General features: G+C 33.7%; 1 protein-coding gene across 1 annotated transcript in view; it reads right to left on the reverse strand.

Moving 5' to 3' along the window:
* Positions 1 to 17,866, reverse strand: part of KLHL1 (kelch like family member 1) — a 376,159-nt gene that overhangs the window by 189,756 nt on the left and 168,537 nt on the right. Inside the window, exon 4 of the mRNA XM_047720111.1 lies at positions 17,655 to 17,851. Coding sequence (XP_047576067.1) covers positions 17,655 to 17,851 — 197 coding nt within the window. The remainder of the gene's footprint in view (positions 1 to 17,654; positions 17,852 to 17,866) is intronic.

Consider the following 17,866-nt stretch of genomic DNA (forward strand, 5'->3'; position numbering starts at 1 on the left):
GGTGCTAGGGTTCTTGTGTTGGTATTGTGATTATAAGAAAACTTGAAATTTTTAAGTATCAACTACAGATCAAAAAATTACATTGTTAAGATGCTTTTATTTACACTTACATTACTTTTCAAAATGCCAATATTTGAACAATCATCATCATCACCATTAATGATATTATATTGCTCTTTAAGGCCATTTTAGGAAGTGTTGATGGGAATGGAGATGCTCTTTTGGCACTAAAATAGTTGAGGAGGAATCAGGATATAAGAAGAATTAGTGAGAGGCAATATAGGGCAATGGTTATAGTTATAGACTTATAAGCTAATTCCCCTAATCTGAATTCTGCCTCCATATACTCATGAACGAGTATAGCTCAGTGAATTAATTAACTTTTCTTTGCCTCAATTTCTTTGACTGTAAAGATACTACCCATCTCCTAGCATTGTTAGGATTAGAGTAGTTAATATATAATAAGAATATTTTTGGTTTATAGTAATCTATTCTAGTTAGTAATACTATTTTGGTATAATTGTGAGGAAATTATAATTGCTTGTCCTTTCTGCTTTCTAGGTAGCTAAGAAATATTATGCAACACTTGTAAATAAGATACATGGATGATTATATATCATCTTAATGTCATATTGAAACATGAAAGTCACCATTGAAGAATTATTTAATTTTCCAGGAGAATATATGTTCATTCGATTCACCATTTCTATTGATTACAGCTTAAGCTCTGTGAAATTACATATTAACTTGAAGAATAATGATAGGTGCAAATAATTTCTGCCTGGAAAAGAGAAACAATAATGTTTAAAGTTTAATGCCTTGTAAGACATTAATTGGCTTTGTCTTTAACTTTGCAAGTTTGTTTCAGCATTCTAATTCTGAGTGACTTTGGTCTCTTTACACTAGTTTACCACCCTGCTGATACTCCCGTTCATAGGAAAAATTATACGGCATGTGCTTAATATATATTTGTGTGACTCATGATTTGTTCTCATGATTTTTTGCTTGTGTTATGTTTTAACTTTAGAAAGTGTTTGTTTATAAGTCACTTTTACCTACTTTCCCATCTTGTACAGTAGTAGTAGTAGTAGTAAGCCAGTATAAAATAAGGTTCAATAAGAAATTTAGTGATGTTGAAAGGAGGCAATTCTCATTTGGATATGGAAATATGATTAAAATATTTAGGGATTCATAAGATCTCTTACATCTTAGGAACAGTCAAGCTGTCCAAATTATTCAGGTAACCATTGCTTCTATATTTTGTTCCAAAATATAAAGGCCTGGGGCACTTAACATGCCCTAAAGCTTTAGCATCTTTCTATAGCCTGCTCTGCTCTTTGTCTATTGAAACCTACAGGTGTCCCATTTCTTTCTGTCTAGATCAAAAGGAACCTTATCACTATGAATTTGTTTAGTACTGGCATGCAGCAAGTCTTCTTTCTCTCTCCAGTTAAGTTATTTTTGAATGATGATACCAGATGAAACCCAGATCAAACAAGCCTACTAAATTTCTTTCTGGATTTATTTTGTAGACTGTCTATGCTCCATTAGACAGTATGCCTTGAGTTATGGGTGTATAGTGGAGAGAAAGAATGAGGAACAGGTAGATAGAAGATAAACAAATATTCCTTAATTCCCGAGTACCCTGAAAAACCCTCAAAGTGTAATTTCCAATCAAACTTGATCTTCCATCATTATTTAAAGGACTCAGTGCCAACTAAGCTGAGTCGTCTACTTCTCATAATTAGTTATTACAGGAAATTTAAGATTATACTGCAGAGTGGATGGTGATGGAGAAGTGAAGAGAGAGAAAAACATTTTGGTTAAATTGTATCAGTGCGAAACCAAGAAGACAATTTACAAAAGAAGGTATTTAACAGAAAAAAAATCTAATAATAATAATAATAATAATAATAATAGAGGATGGCCGAGATCAAGAAGTGGAAGAATTAGATAGTTGGGAGCAACACCTGCTCTTCTAAGATTAGAAATAAACCTAGTGTGTTGATAAAAATATAATGATGCCTTTCATTAGCCTTGCACTTTATGCTTCTTAAAATACTTTACATATATGGTCCATGTTTGACATTGATTGTATTATCCAACATTATTTTACTTAAGCTAAGGCCAAAACATGTACCTTCTCCAGTCGTGTTTTTAAAAATCACTTTTGAGAAGTTACCTTCTTCTTTGGATAATATATTATTTTCAATAAAGTAATTCAATCATTGTAATCTTATAAGTAAAACCCAAGGCAGTAATACATAGTGGTTAATATTTGTACTTTAATATTAAAATTCAGTATCTACAATTCACTAGCTGGGTGGCTTTGGTGGCAAGACATTTAATCTTTTATCTTGGTTTTCTCATCTATAAAATGAGGACAATAGTTTTACCTATCTCACGGGGGTGTTTTACTAATGCACATAAAGCCATTTATGCTAAGCCCAGAGAAAGTCTCCAATATATGAAGAACTTTTATAGCTCAACAATAAAAAAACAAATTAAAAATTAAAAATGGGCAAAAGAGCAGAGGAGATATTTCTCCAAAGAAGATATAAAAATATCCAATAAGCACATGAAAAGATGCTGGATTTAATTAAGATTAGGGACATACAAATCAAAACCAGAATATATTACTTCACATGCATGAGGTGGCTATAAGCAAGAAGTAAGTCAATTAAAAAAATATTGGCAAGGATATAGAGAAATTCAAACCTTAGACACTCGTATGGATTGTGAAATGGTGCAGCTACATCGAAAAACAATCTGGTAGGTCTTCAGAATCTTTAACTTAGTATTACTATATAACCACTTCATTCCTGGTTACATAGCCAGAAAAATAAAAGAGAGAGAGAGAGAAAGAAAGAGAGAGGGAGAGGGAGAGAGAGAGAGAGAGAAAAGAGGAGGAAGAAGAAGGAGAAGAAGAAGGAGAGGAGAAGAAGAAAATATTATGTCCACACAAAAACTAGTATACAAATGTTGATAGCAGGATTATTCACAATGGCCCCAAAGTGTTAATAACTTAAATGCCCATCAGCTCATGAAAAGATGCATAAAATGGGGTTCTAACCATGTGACATAACATTATTTGGTAATAAAATGAAGTACCAGCACATACTATAACAAGAATGAATCTTGAAAACGTTATACCAAGCAAAAGAAGCCAATCTCAAAAGCCCACATAATGCATGATTTCAATGAGGGAGGGTGATTATTGATAGATACCAGGTTTCTTTATAAAGCAATGGAAATGTTTGAAAATGATTATGGTGATGGAGGTACAATTCTGTGACTATAGTAAAAAGCACTGAGTTGTACACTTTAAATTGGTGAATTGTATGGTTGGTGAATTATTACCTCAATAATGTTTTTATAAAACATAAAATATTTGAAGGCAGGAAAATGTTTACTCATTCTTCCACAATTATTTGTTGATCCCCTACAAACAGATAATGTTCTACTTGTAGTGACACTAAGGTTTTATTACTTAATGACAAAATGGCACTTATCCACCTTACCTAGAAATGCATTTGCATTTCATGGAATTTCAGATTTAACAAGATATTTGGAAAATCATAAGGCTGCCAGGGACCACATGGGACCAGTATGATTTCAAATAAACCACATCATCTTACAGTTAATGAGACAGATCTCAAGTGAATTGTTCAAAGACACACAGTTTTATTAAACAGTTAAAAAGCTGAATCTTAAAATTTTCAGTGCAATTTTATTCTTTTTTTAAATTTTTTATTTTTTTATTAACGTATAATGTATTATCAGCCCCAGGGGTACAGGTCTGTGAATTGCCAGGTTTACACTTCACAGCATTCACCATAGCACATACCTTCTGCAATTTTATTCTTAAATGTTACCCTCTGTTTTGTTCAAGAAATGTTGAAATCTCACACACCTTTAACAATTAGGATAGAGTTGGAAACAAACTAGTTTAAAAAATGAGATTGTTGGTTAAAATCAAAGCAGCACTGGTGGGAATATATTCTGGACAAAATATTTAAAACACACACACACACACACAAAAACAAAAACAAAAAACAAATAAATGAGAGAATGCAGTCTAGACTCTTATCCCATGTTTTAAAGAGAAACAAGAGAAATTATTTAGTTTCTTTCTTTAAAATTTATTTATTATAGAGGGGCCTGGGTGACTCACTCATTAAGCATCTGCCTTCTGCTCAGGTTATGATCCCAGGGTAGGGTCCTGGAATATGACCCGCATCAAGCTCCCTGCTGGGCAGGAAGCCTGCTTCTCCCTCACCTATTCCCCCTGCTTGTGTTACCCCTCTTGCTGTGTCTCTCTCTGTCCAAAAAAAAAAAAAAAAAAAAAAAAAAAAGACTGATTTATTTTTTATGGAGAGAGTGTGAGCAAGAGGGAGGAGAGGACGGAGATAGGGGAGAGAGAGAGAATCCCAAAGCAGGCTCCCTGCTAATTTTGAAGCCCAAAACAGGGCTCGATTCCAGGACCCTAAGATAATGACCTGAGCTGAAATCAGCCAGCCACTTAACCAACTGAGCCACCCAGATGTCCCAAGAAATTATCTAGTTTAGTCAATCTATCTAATCGGAATTACTTTTGCAATATCTTTGTCAAGATTTGGACCATTTTTTTCCTTAAATCTCAGTGGTGTTCTGTGCTTTCATAAATTAATTTAAAAATGAGCTTTAAGGAAAAAAAATGAGCTTCAAGGAATGTAAAAAATTCTAAGATATTATTAATTAAAATTTTAGGTTACAACATTTAATGTTAATAATATATGCTAATAATATATTTGTATAAAATTTTATTATTAGTCATAGTATAGATTAAAACAATAATAGCAACAAAAATAATATTTGGAGGGCATTATGTACCTTTCAAAATCTAATTTTGATATACATTATATTGGCTTTTAAAAATAAGGTAAAGGGCACTGTAGATTATGATAAACATTTTTGTTCTTTGGTCAATATGATAAACCTATTTTGATATTGGAGAATACCACTGAATGAAGACTTGATGGTTGCCTTATATTATTCTGTTCACCCAAGCTGATTCATGGAGTTGGTAAGTTTTTCATCTATTGATCTATCAGAAAATTCCTTTTATTTTGGCCTGGAACCTGAGGCTCCATTGATTCCTATTTCTGCTGTCCAGGCTGCCAAAAGATATATTTATGAAGAGAAGTTTATAGATCTTGATTTTGTTTATCTTGTTATGTTTATTACCAAGTTTTATTTGTACTAAGCTAGAATATATCACTCATATTTCTGGCTTCTTGAAATAAAGTGAAGCAATAATCCTCGGGGCATTTTATGACTTCAAAAGTAAAAGAAAAGAATGTCAATTTACTATGATGAATTTTAAGTGAGTTCCTCCAACTGTTCACTTTTGATTCTAGATGACCTAGTAAAATAATATTCTTTCTTAAGTCAAAGATGTTTCCGTTGGCTGACAACTAACCCATCACAAATCACTAAAGACTTCTTAGCTATGGAAGCGCGCCATTCAAATACACACGGCATCATTAGTTAACTTAAAAACCAAGCTTTAGAGTCTTTGAGAAAAGTTGGGATTTCAAGTTTTCAGTATTTAATAATATCCTTCCACATAATCCTTCTGAATAATCGAGAATAATGCACTTGCCAATGAGGAGAAAAGTATATTACTGTATCCTACAGTGGTATCCATCAGAACATATGACCAAACAAATTTTACTAATGAAGATGATATCCTAATTGTTGTCTATATTTTATTTATGCTTTTTCTAGCTTTGTGTCAATTTATAAAAGTTTAAAATGTAAAAGTTAATATGATAATGATGATCATAATATAAGTATACATGTATATGATCTGTGTAAAAGGTAGATTTTTAAAACAATGTAAACTAGGGTTATAGAGTTTACTACTAAAAAAATAACCTTTCTCTGGATTAACATATGCAGTCAGTGTTCATATAGATGTCTATTTTTGCATGTAAATTTATGCATATATGTCTTAATCAGCAACTCTATATAATAAAATCTAATTTTAACTTAATTAATTTTCTTCTAGTTCAATTGCAATATTTATTTGAAAAGCATCTTCTACCTTTTATGTTATTCTCTGTATCCTCATCATTTAGTTATCCTCATTTATTCCTATCCATTACCAGAAGTAAAAATAGAAACACTACTTTATAATTGATAATCAGCTTATTTTCCTTTCAAATAAAAAACTGGAGAAGAAACTGAATTCCATCTCTATCTATATATTTGGAAATCTCTTCAGGTTCTTTTAACTTTAGATCCAACTAAAATGCAAATTGTCTTTAATACTTGCTTAGAATAGTATAATATCTAGTTGGAAACTTTATTCAGTCTTCAGTAAATCTGCTTAGATTTAGTATTGATGAAATAGTTCATTTTGCTTTGTAAGTCTACTCTTCATTATTTTGAAGAGAACCTTTTCACTGATTGTAAATTATATAATTCTAATAACATTAAAATACTTTTTACGTTGCTAAAATAAATATCACCTTACATAGAAAGAGCAAAGAATAATTATTAGTGGTTTTGGGGATAAAGCCCACATCCTAAAGTGTATTGTTTATTGAATTCACTTAGCAAAGTCAGGATTTGAATCCCATTCATTAGACTTTTCTGATTTCTGCTTATTATTATCCAGCGACTTTTAATTATGATGTGCTGTTTTATATTATCTGCAATCATATATTAAAATAGGATACATTTGCCCTATTATTTTTTTTGTATGTGCCATTGTATTGTATGTATTTTTCATATTTATTCTTTGTTAGTATAGTGACCTTCAGTAAAAACTAATTTCACTTTATTTATTTATTTATTCATTGAGAGATTGTGAGCAAGGGGGAGGAGCATATGGAGAGGGGGAGAGAGAGAATCTTAAGCAGACTTAAGACTTAGGGCATGGCATGATGCAGAACTCAATTTTATGAACCTGAGACCATGACCTGAGCTAAAATCAAGAATTAAATGCTTAACCAACTGAGCCACCCAGGTGCCCCAAAACTGATTTTAAATAATAACTTTCATCTGAAATAGTCAAAAATATTAGCATGCCTGGGTGGCTCAGTCGGTTGAGCATCAGACTCTTGGTTTCAGCTCAGGTCATGATCTCAAGGTCGTGAGAAGGAGCTCCAAGTGGGAATGTCGGTGGGGGGGGGTCTATTGAGAATTCTCTATCTCTCCCTCAGCAACCCCCCTTGCTTGCATGCTCTTGCTTTTAAAAATAAAAAAAAAGAAATACTAAAAATATTAAATATAGGTCTTGATTATGAAATGAATCCACTAAAAACTTAAAAATATGCATACATCATATATGGGATATATGTTACCTGCTGAAAAGTTTTGAAATAACTGATTTTTTAAAAAGCTAAAGAACTTTAAAGATCAGGGATGCATTCTGTATGTACGTATGTATGTATTTACAAATATATTTTAATTAAAATGTATGAAAAGTAAAATTGGGAACAATATAAATATTTTTAATTATTGCAGAATACAGATAATATATTTCACTACAAATTATTAATATTCATTAGATTTCATTTAAGCAGATAAAATTTATAATAGCATTTTTAAATTAAATTAAATTAAATTTTTTTTGTGTGTTCCACAATTCATTGTTTATGCACCTCACCCAGTGCTCCATGCAATACATGCCCTCCTTAATGCCCAAAATTATTAATGTTTGAAATTATTTTTTCACTTATTTGTTCATTCAAATATTATATTCATGTACCTAAAATGAGAAATTTGTGGGGTACCTGGTTGGCTCAGTTGGTAGAGCATGCAAGTCTTGATCTTGGGGCTGCAATTTCAAGCCCCATGTTGGATATAGATATTGCTTAAAAATAAAATCTTCAAAAAATAAAAATAAATAAAATGATTTAGGTGTTATATATATAAAATGAAAAGGTGTTATATATTAAGAACTAAGAATACAGAAGTGAATAAGTAAGATGCGGTTTGTTACCTTGTGGAACATGTAATCTAGCTCTGTGCATAGTATGTTTTAAAGATTTATTTATTTATATTTGTGTGTGTGAGAGAGAGACAAGCAGGGGGAGCAGCAGTAGGAGAGGGAGAAGTAGGTTTCTGTGGAGCAGGGGCAGAAGCTTAACTGACTGAACCACCCCGGCACCCCCAGCTCTGTGCGTAGTATTACATATTTAGAGTAACTTGGGGTCTGGGGGGAGATGCCTGGTAATTTATAAAAAGTTATTTTTTCCTTAAATATTGTCTGTCCAGTACATTTCTAAAAGCATTCCTTTAAGGAAATGATCTGCCCCATCTCAAATATGTCCTACCTACAAAGGGCAGACTGAGTTTCCCTTCAAGCAAAGATGGATGTATCATGTTTCTTGTGAACCGCAATCCATCTCTCTACCTTTATTCCCCTTAAAAAAATTACTTTTAATGATCTTTAAGCACAAGTATAGTCTTTAACTGAACACTGACAATAAAAGAAAAATCTAAAAGAGAAGCAAAAAAAAATTAGTTTCATTATATGTAATTCATTACACCTCATCAGAAAATATAAATATAAATATTTCACTTTATTTCATGACATGCAAATTATTTTTTTGAAGATTTTGTTTATTTACATGAGAGAGAGAGAGAGAACAAGCAGGGAATGGAGCAGAGGAAGAGAGAGGAGCAGGCTCCCTGCTGCATGGGGAGCCCCACGCAGTGATTAATCCAAGGGATGCAGAGATCAAGACCTGAATGGAAGTCAGACTCTTAACCTACTGAGCCACACAGATGCCCCTAGAGGTGCAAATTCTTATAATAAAGTGAAACTTTCATAGCATAAACAATCAGAATTTTTTTTCACTTGATCAAAAAGCATGTTACTGATTTCATTTGTTGAAGAACTTGTGCTTTGCAAACTGAAAAGGGTATTGTAGCCAAAATATTTCTGGCTTTCCTTTCTCCTGACATCACATAAGAAGCCCTTTCAAGACTATTTTAATAATTAGTAATATTACTTATTACAGAAGGGAATTCTATAGTTAAGTGATTGAAATAATTAAACACTTGGGGACTACTCACAAATTACATAAAAATCTTTTATATCCTATAGGATATTTTGTAACAATAATTCCTTCTTGATACTTCATTTCTTCTGTTGCTACAGCATCAACTCAAGACAACAGTAGCTATAAAAACATTCATATCTGTTGGACAATAAAGAAAACCCAATACATTTTTAATAGATTCCCGTGTGTGTGTGTGTGTGTGTGTTGTGATTTTATACAGCTATGTGCTTCATCTTTGTTTTGGAAATAGCTCTGTAGGAGAAATGAAAATAAAATTAAAATATGCAAATGACACCATCTTTAAATGAATAAAATACTTTTCAAGTAGATGAATATTATCATTATCTTCAACATCATCAACATCAAGAAAGTGGAAGGACAAGTTTCTTAAAATAGAATGATCTTCAGTTTGGCTATAAAAACCTAAAAAGGAAACATATTTGAAGAGCATCTGAATAGAAGAAATGAACTGTTTCTAAAGTGGACCCTTAAAAGCTTATAATTTTCATGGCATACTCTGTGATTATGCTTAATTAGTCTTTGAAATTGTCATAAATACATATTTAAATTGTAGTTATTTTATGAGCCCTAACAATTACAAAGTTCTGTGTAGTCAAACTGCAATCACATGAGTGAATAATTACGTGTTATAATATTACAATTTATTATACATCTCTATCAGTTTATTCAGTGAATTGTGAATATCCTGTTTGCACATGACACTAAACACAAAAGTCAGTTTTTTAAAAAGTCCACTCAAATCAACTTCATCTTAACCAGTAGACCAGAATTGTACCAAAGACTGTGAGTTAGCAGATGATTTCCTGTAAAGAGTTGCAAGCTTAATTTAGGGACAGAGGAAGTAAAGAAAAACAATAGGAAGCTCCTTTCTAGGGAAGGAGTTTTATATTTCTAAAGCCCTTCCACATGCTTCCTTACTGCTTGTGATCATCTAGTTTTTTTTTTTTTTTCTAATTTTTATTTACAGATTTTTATTTATTTGACAGACAGATCACAAGTAGGCAGAGAGAGAGAGGAGGAGGAGGCAGGCTCCCTGCTGAGCAGAGAGCCCCATGTGAGGCTCGATCCCAGGACCCTGAGATCATGACCCAAGCCGAAGGCAGAGGCTTTAACCACTGAGCCACCCAGGTGCCCCGATCATCTAGTTTTGATGGCAGTTGTCATCCAAGCCCCTCATTGTATTGAACCTTCATTACTTCAATTTACACAGAAATGCTGAAAGTCAAACTTTGCCTTTTTTAAACTTGACAATTGTATATTTACTTAAACTCTACTCAGACCAGCTATGTATATAAGATAATGAAAAGTAGTAACGCGAAGTAATGAATAATAATAAAACAAGATAACATTCAACACAAATTTTATTACTAATTTATCACATAATTGTCCTGAGAAAACTATCAATGATAGTTTCTTGCTTTAATGACTTGGAAACACAAAGCAATTTAAAATTAAGTTCCATGTATTTTCCCAAAGCAAACTCTAATTTATGGGTTATTGGAAGGGTTGTTGGTAAAGATAAAAAAGAGCAGGCTGCTAGCTAGGAACTGTAAGAAATGCCAGATATTTCAAAACCACGAAAAGAAAGCATTGCTTTCATTACAGCATTCTCCAGTATTGCTCTAATGGCTCTGAAGGATCAGTGAATGACGTATAAGATTTTTAGAGTACCAGGCTGACAAGGCAGCTACTCTCACACTGACTCAGGGAGTCTTTATGTTCCAGTTCTGAGACTTCCACCTTTCAAGGTTATTGATTGAATATGGTAGCCTCTTGCTGAGTCCCACTGCCACGCCTCTGCCTCTAGCATAAACATGGTAAAATGCTGCATGCCAGGCTGGTAACACTGGGATGAAAGGGAGAGGGCACTGAACAGGGAAATGAAAACCAAACAAAAACAAAAACTGGGGAACAAAATATTCATGAAGCTCTGGGCTCTTATCTACGTTTTATATTTCTAAAGCCCATTTGTCTGAAGTAATCCATGTTTTGAAGTGTTCTGGACATCAGGAATCTGATTTGATATAATGCATAAAATACAATCCCTGTGTAATCATTAGCATATTAAATAGAATATCTAATTTGTAGTAAGACAGCCCGAGGCTTAAATCCCCACTCTACTATGTTCTTGATATTATTCTTCAGTAAATTATTGAATATCCCTGAATCTTAGTTTTATCATTTTTTGAATGGGTATTACACATACCTTGCAGGGGTTTTGAAAGGATTAAATTAAGTATGTGTAACACCTGGAACAATGCCTGATACATACTATATACGCTCAACTTGTATACCATCAGCACCAGTAGTGAAAAGCATTGCTATCAAACACAATGGCAGAAGTTAGTCACCTCAGTTTCTCCTTTTCTTCTCACACAGCCAACATACATATAGGTCTCTAGGAAAGTGCCAACCTTTATTCTTGGTCTCTTCTTGCCTCCTCCTCATGGCAGTCCGACAACTAGTCTTTCAATTAAATCTTGGTTTTTATTTGCTCAAAAAACTTTCAATGATATACTTTAATATTCAATATAAAAATCTGAATCCTTAACAAATTCTCATTAACCTTGGAAAATGGACTCTGCCTAAATTTCCAGCCTTATCATCCACCTCTCTCCCTTTCTGCCCCACCATCCCATCACACTTGAATTTCCTTAAACAAAATTAACTCCTTCCCACCTCAGGTCATCGGCTCATCATGAATGTTCTATGAACGTTCTTCCCTGATGAATTCTACCTAATCCTTTTTAACTCAGTATAAGGCTCTTTTAACTCTTCCACAGCATCTTACTGTCCTTTCTAACAGTTACCATATAAATACATATATGTGATATTTATGTACATATATAATTGTCATTTAGAGTAATAATTTATTTGCATTCAACATATTCATCTTTATTCTAAGGGCAATCTATGTCTGTTTTAGTCACCCTTGTATCTCCAGGGCCACCTACTATAGTTCCTGGTAGAGAGTATTCAATAGTCACTCACTCTTTCACTCAACAATAAATACTATGCATTTAAGGTAAAAAGTTAAAAAAAAGTTACCAAGAAGCTACCATAGTAATGGTAGAGAAGAAAACAAAAAAAAATGACAAAATAAAAAAATATAAAGCCAGACACTCATAAGTACTTTAAAGGATATGAAATGGTGTAAGGGTGAAGAGGGTTTTGAAGGCAGTGCCACATTATATAGACTATTCAAAAATGTGGAGTGCCTGAATGGCTCAGGGCATTAAGCATCTTACTCTTGATTTTGGCTCAGGTCATGATCTTAGGGTCATAAGGTCAAGGCCTTCACTGGGCTCTGTGCTCAGCAAGGAGTCTGCTGAGATTCTCTCTCTCCCTCCCTCTTCATCTGCCTCTCTCCCTACTCTCGCTCTCTCTCCCTCCCTCTGTCTCTAAAACAAATAAATAAATCTTTATTTAAAAAAAAAAAAGAACATTCAGAGATGAGGACTCCGTGGAAGTGATATTTGAGCAGACATCTGAATGAGGCAGAAGATTAAAGGATATAAATGTTTGGCAGGGGAGTGTTTCTAGTGGAGGGAAGAAAGAGCAAACACAAAGGTCATCAGGTGAGATACTTATTGTAGTCAAAAAGCAGTATGATAGGGGCGCCTGGGTGGCTCAGTGGGTTAAGCCGCTGCCTTCGGCTCAGGTCATGATCTCAGGGTCCTGGGATCGAGTCCCGCATCGGGCTCTCTGCTCAGCAAGAAGCCTGCTTCCCTCTCTCTCTCTCTCTCTGCCTGCCTCTCCGTCTACTTGTGATCTCTCTCTGTCAAATAAATAAATAAAATCTTTAAAAAAAAAAAAAAAGCAGTATGATAGGTGTGGCTAGAACTGTGTGAATAGGGAAATAATGGTAAGAAATGGATTGAAAAGAAAGGAAAACCATGTGTGGTCTTCTTGAGTCACTGAATTCATGAGTGCTGAGAATCAAAATCCTAAAAAACTATCCAAAGGAAATATGTTATTATATTACAATGTACTAGGTACTTTGTCAGGGCAAAATACATATCCACAAAAAATACTTGCTCTGTCAGAAAGGATTCTGTAATAGAGTTGTGAAGACCAATCACAAAGTTATAAATAGTAATTATTTGTATAAGGAAATTTATATGATATCACATAATCCTAAATAAAGGAATACTAAGATTTCAAAGGAGAGAAAGAATGCTATGAAAAGTTTTAAGACATTTTGTAGGCATGGAAGAATGAAACTGGAAACTGAGGGGTTATTTCGAATTAGATCCCAGAGATTCCAGGCAAGAGAAATATGAGTAAGGTATAAGTGAAAGGAATTCACAACATGTTTAGGAGGGGTGAAGTCAATTCCATTTATTTTTGAGGGAAAATGCCCAGGGGGTGGTTTAGAAGTTAGGCATGGAGGACTATGCATAATCAAATTTGGAGTGTGAATCTGCTTTTTTGAGGTAAGTGTTGGATTAGGAAAACAAGCCACTCTATGTTCAATGTAAGAAAGGTTGTAGATAGTGAATTGACGGGTGGTACAAGTGAAGGTCAGGAAATTTATGTTAATGGTCTCAACCTTCAGTTCTATGTAAATTGTTCTCAAAAGCACTCAGCAAAGGCACTCCATTCCTCAAGAATCTCCAGAAGGTTGCAGTCTCCAGCAGTGAAGTACACCTCTTTCAAAGGCTTGCAAAGAAGGTATTTCAATTTTCCATTTGTCCATTTTCCTGCTCTCAACAGAAGTTGTACCTGGCCTCTCCCACCTCCCAACCCCTACATGGATGCTTGTTATTGGCAAACTCTAATCTAGAACCAAATGGAGAGTATTTCTGGAAAATGCAGTTCTAGGAATTTCCTCAAAAGGCCAGATGATCTTGGAGGGAAGTGGCAGTGATGATTAGTGGAAATAGAAAACCCAGCAGAGAAAGAAAGATCAGGTGACTGAAGTAGACTTCTGGACTTTCCATTCATCCTCACAAAAAGCAAATCAACCTTAATATTATTCTTTCATATAACATTTAATTTGAACAGATTACTACTAAGATGAAAAACAGAATGAAACATTTACACAACCCTGTTTTAGAAATGTCTATTCTAACAAATGTGTAAAATGGCTATTTTCATGCCATAATACTATTCAGCTATGGGCATCCAAATGTCTCACAGCATCCCTTCATATGATATGACTATAAAATACTTACTATTGTCATCATTCTTATGTTTCTATTTGTCACTCTCTAATGCTTTTAAAATATGATGTCAAAAATTAAGCACAGATCTCATAATGAACTCTTGACTAATAATAGAGGGGGACTATTTCCTTCAATTATTTTGTTTCTGTCTTCATATTCATGAAGCCAAAGTCCAAATTAATGTTTTAGAATTAGTTTCACACTTCTACCTAATACTGAGCTTGCATTCAAAATTTTCCAGTATTTTTCACATGAACCACTGCCAAAATGGGTCACCTTCCTGAATAGATTTTGGAATCCTCCACACAGAGTCAATAGCTGAAGCCAAATAACTGGGTGAAATTTCCAAAGGAAAGTTAGCAAAGGATATAAATATCAAAGGCAGGTAGGTAAGGTTTGGCAAGGTAAGACCTGGCCATTCAAGGTCAAGTTCGTATCTAGAAAAATTTTAGCAAGGAAATTAAAAAATTAGATTAAAAATGTTACTTATAAAATAAACAAATAAATAATAAGAGCCAATAAAGAATTTAGTCCCAGATGTACCAGGAAGCCTGGGATGATTGCTATATTAAAGCAGTTAAAAAGAAAAAAAAACCTGATAATAGGTTTGTTCTCAAAGCATAGATTGAATAGATTAGATGAGGACACATGTGTGATTAAACAAGGATCAGAAGCAAAGATGTGGTGAGAAATTATAATAGCAGATGCAAAACACCCATTTTAAAGTGTTAGAATTGAGAGAAAATAGTGAAGTGGGAAGATAACTGGTCAGTAAGTTTTCTTCACTAAAATGGTAACCCATGAGCATCTGGAAAATATTGAAGCTTCATGTTTTCAAAAGAATTTGAAATCATTTAAATTTCAACAGACATGACAAAACACATAATCCATTCATACTCTCAAAAATAAATTAAAATAGAGCTGTTTAGAATGTTAAGTGTATTAGCTAGAATTCTTTATATTTTGGTTTTAAATATACTTTACTACAGAATATACATTTTTAAATGTTTAAAGAAAAAATACTGCTATTACTGTGTGATAAATTACAGTCCAGTCCAAGCAGCTGCAAGAAAAACATCTTTATTACTAAATTAATAATTTCAAACTAGACCAGAAGGGACCATTATCCCTCTGGATATGGAGGCATATTGTTCTTTGGCTTAGCTAAGCCAGGAATTCCTAATTGCAATTAAATGTGCATAATTAAATGACTGCAGTTGGACTTTGATATTTTGGTTGATGAAGTATTTGTTTACATTGATTTTATATGGTTCATTTAATTTCAGTAGCAGTACTATGCCCTGTCATGGAATATTTCAAAAGAAAAAAATGACAGTAGAATTACAAAGCATGTATCTACCTCTTTTTTATTTCTATATTTTCATTTAATTTACTAATCAGCTTAAAAGATTAAAGAAGAAAAGATAATATTGAAATTCTATATAAGAATAACAATTAGAAGACTTATATGGCTGACAATCATTAGTGACTTGAAAAGATGTTAAATCTTAAAATAAGAGCTTTTTAATAAGTAGCAAGTATAAAACTTTTTTTTTTTAAAGATTTTATTTATTTATTTGACAGAGAGAAATCACAAGCAGGCAGAGAGAGAAGAGGAAGCAGGCTCCCTGCTGAGCAGAAAGCCCGATGTGGGGCTCGAACCCAAGACCTGGGATCATGACCTGAGCCGAAGGCAGCGGCTTAACCCACTGAGCCACCCAGGCGCCCCGCAAGTATAAAACTTAATGAGATTTATCTTATATAAATTCTTCCCTTGAGTTGGAAAGGGAAAGTTTTATATTTTATAATTGGTTGTTTCAATAAGAACAATCAAATCATTAATAATGTTAATAACGAAAATAAGAAAAATGGGTAACATTTTATATAGGGTTTACTATATGTCAGAAACTAAATTAAATGTTTTTATAATGATTATTTCTAGAGTATGAAATATTGTATGAATTGTTATTACTCATTATTCTACTCTAGAAAGGAGATAACATGAAAAAAATCCCACATCACAAAATTCACACATTTAAAGTGTGCAATTCAAATGATTTTTGGTATCTCTATAAAGCTGTTAAAATACTTATTTATAGGGACGCCTGGGTGGCTCAGTTGGTTGGACGACTGCCTTAGGCTCAGGTCATAATCCCGGAATCCCGGGATTGAGTCCCACATCAGGCTCCCAGCTCCATGGGGAGTCTGCTTCTCCCTCTGACCTTCTCCTAGCTCATGCTCTCTCTCACTGTCTCTCTCTCAAATAAATAAATAAAATCTTTAAAAAAAATACTTATTTATATATAGAAAAAATCAAAGAGACAAATATAAACAGGTTTAAATTATTTTTGGAGTATTTACTGAGTGCATTCACTCCATTTAAGCCTGTCATTAAAATGTACAGAAAGTCAGTTATTAAAAAAAAAATGTAGATCATTTGGTTTATATATCTAAATATTTTCACTTACTATAGAAGTTTCCAGGAGTTCTAAAATCAAATATTTACTCTACCAATAAAATACTTTATAATATATACTGTAAGTGTGATTGTTTCTTCCACAAATCATATAGGCAAAGCTATACCAAACATAATGTGCTATGATGAAAATGTATCAGTGAGCCCGGGCTGCTATAACAAAATATTACTGCCTGGGTAGCTTAAGGAACAGAAATTTCTTTCCCATATTCAGGAGATTGGGAAATCTAGGATGAAGAGGTAGACTGATTGGGGTCCCTGGTGAAGGCTCTCTTACTGGCTTGCAGATCGCCACCTTCTCACTGTGTCCTCACAAGGTGGAGAGAGATAAGAGGCAAACTCTCTGGTGTCTCTCCATATGAGGGCACTAATTTCATCGTGAGGAACCCACCCTCAAGACCTCATCTAAACCTAATTGCAACCAAAAGCCCCCATCTCCACATACTAATACATTGTGGGTGAGACTTCAACACTGAATTTTGGTCGATAGAACTTATTCCATAGTAAAAAGGTTGTAAGAAAAAAAGGAAAAAGAGTTTTTTGGTGGAACAGACTGGTAGCTCTTTACTAGAAAGAAAAGGAACAAAAAATGGCAGCTGTGGAAGTAGATACAAAAAGAGAGATTTGTTGGGAGCAATAAGAAGGATTCACTTAAACAAGTTCTAAAATCTATAACAGTCTATAATTGCTTTATGGCTTTGCTTACAATTTATAGGCAATGCAGATATAAAGTCCATTACGAACAGCCTTTTTTTTTAAACTTTGCTATTATAAAATACTATGTACCACATTGTGCCCCATAACAGAAATGTGCCAAGCTTGTAGAACTCATTTTAAACAGAAAGAAGTCATTTGATGCAATGACAGTAATTGTTTTAACCTCTGATAATACAGCTCTGCCTCTATGATTAAAATATTAAATCTCCTTACCATTGTGTAGCTGTGGGCTACTTTCATTAACTCAATGCACCCTTGAGCATCTGCAAAGGCTCGGATCCCCAAACAGTTGGATGGGTGCAACAGCTTCATGAGGAAATGGCAGCACACTTCCACTACTTGAGGAAGCTGAAGAAGGCATGCTGCAGCAAGAAGGTTTTCAATGGTGTCTTCCTTTAATTCCAAGCAACCTAAACAGTAGGCGA

This window comes from Lutra lutra, chromosome 3 (genome assembly GCF_902655055.1).
Source record: "Lutra lutra chromosome 3, mLutLut1.2, whole genome shotgun sequence".
Classification (NCBI taxonomy): Eukaryota; Metazoa; Chordata; class Mammalia; order Carnivora; family Mustelidae; genus Lutra; species Lutra lutra.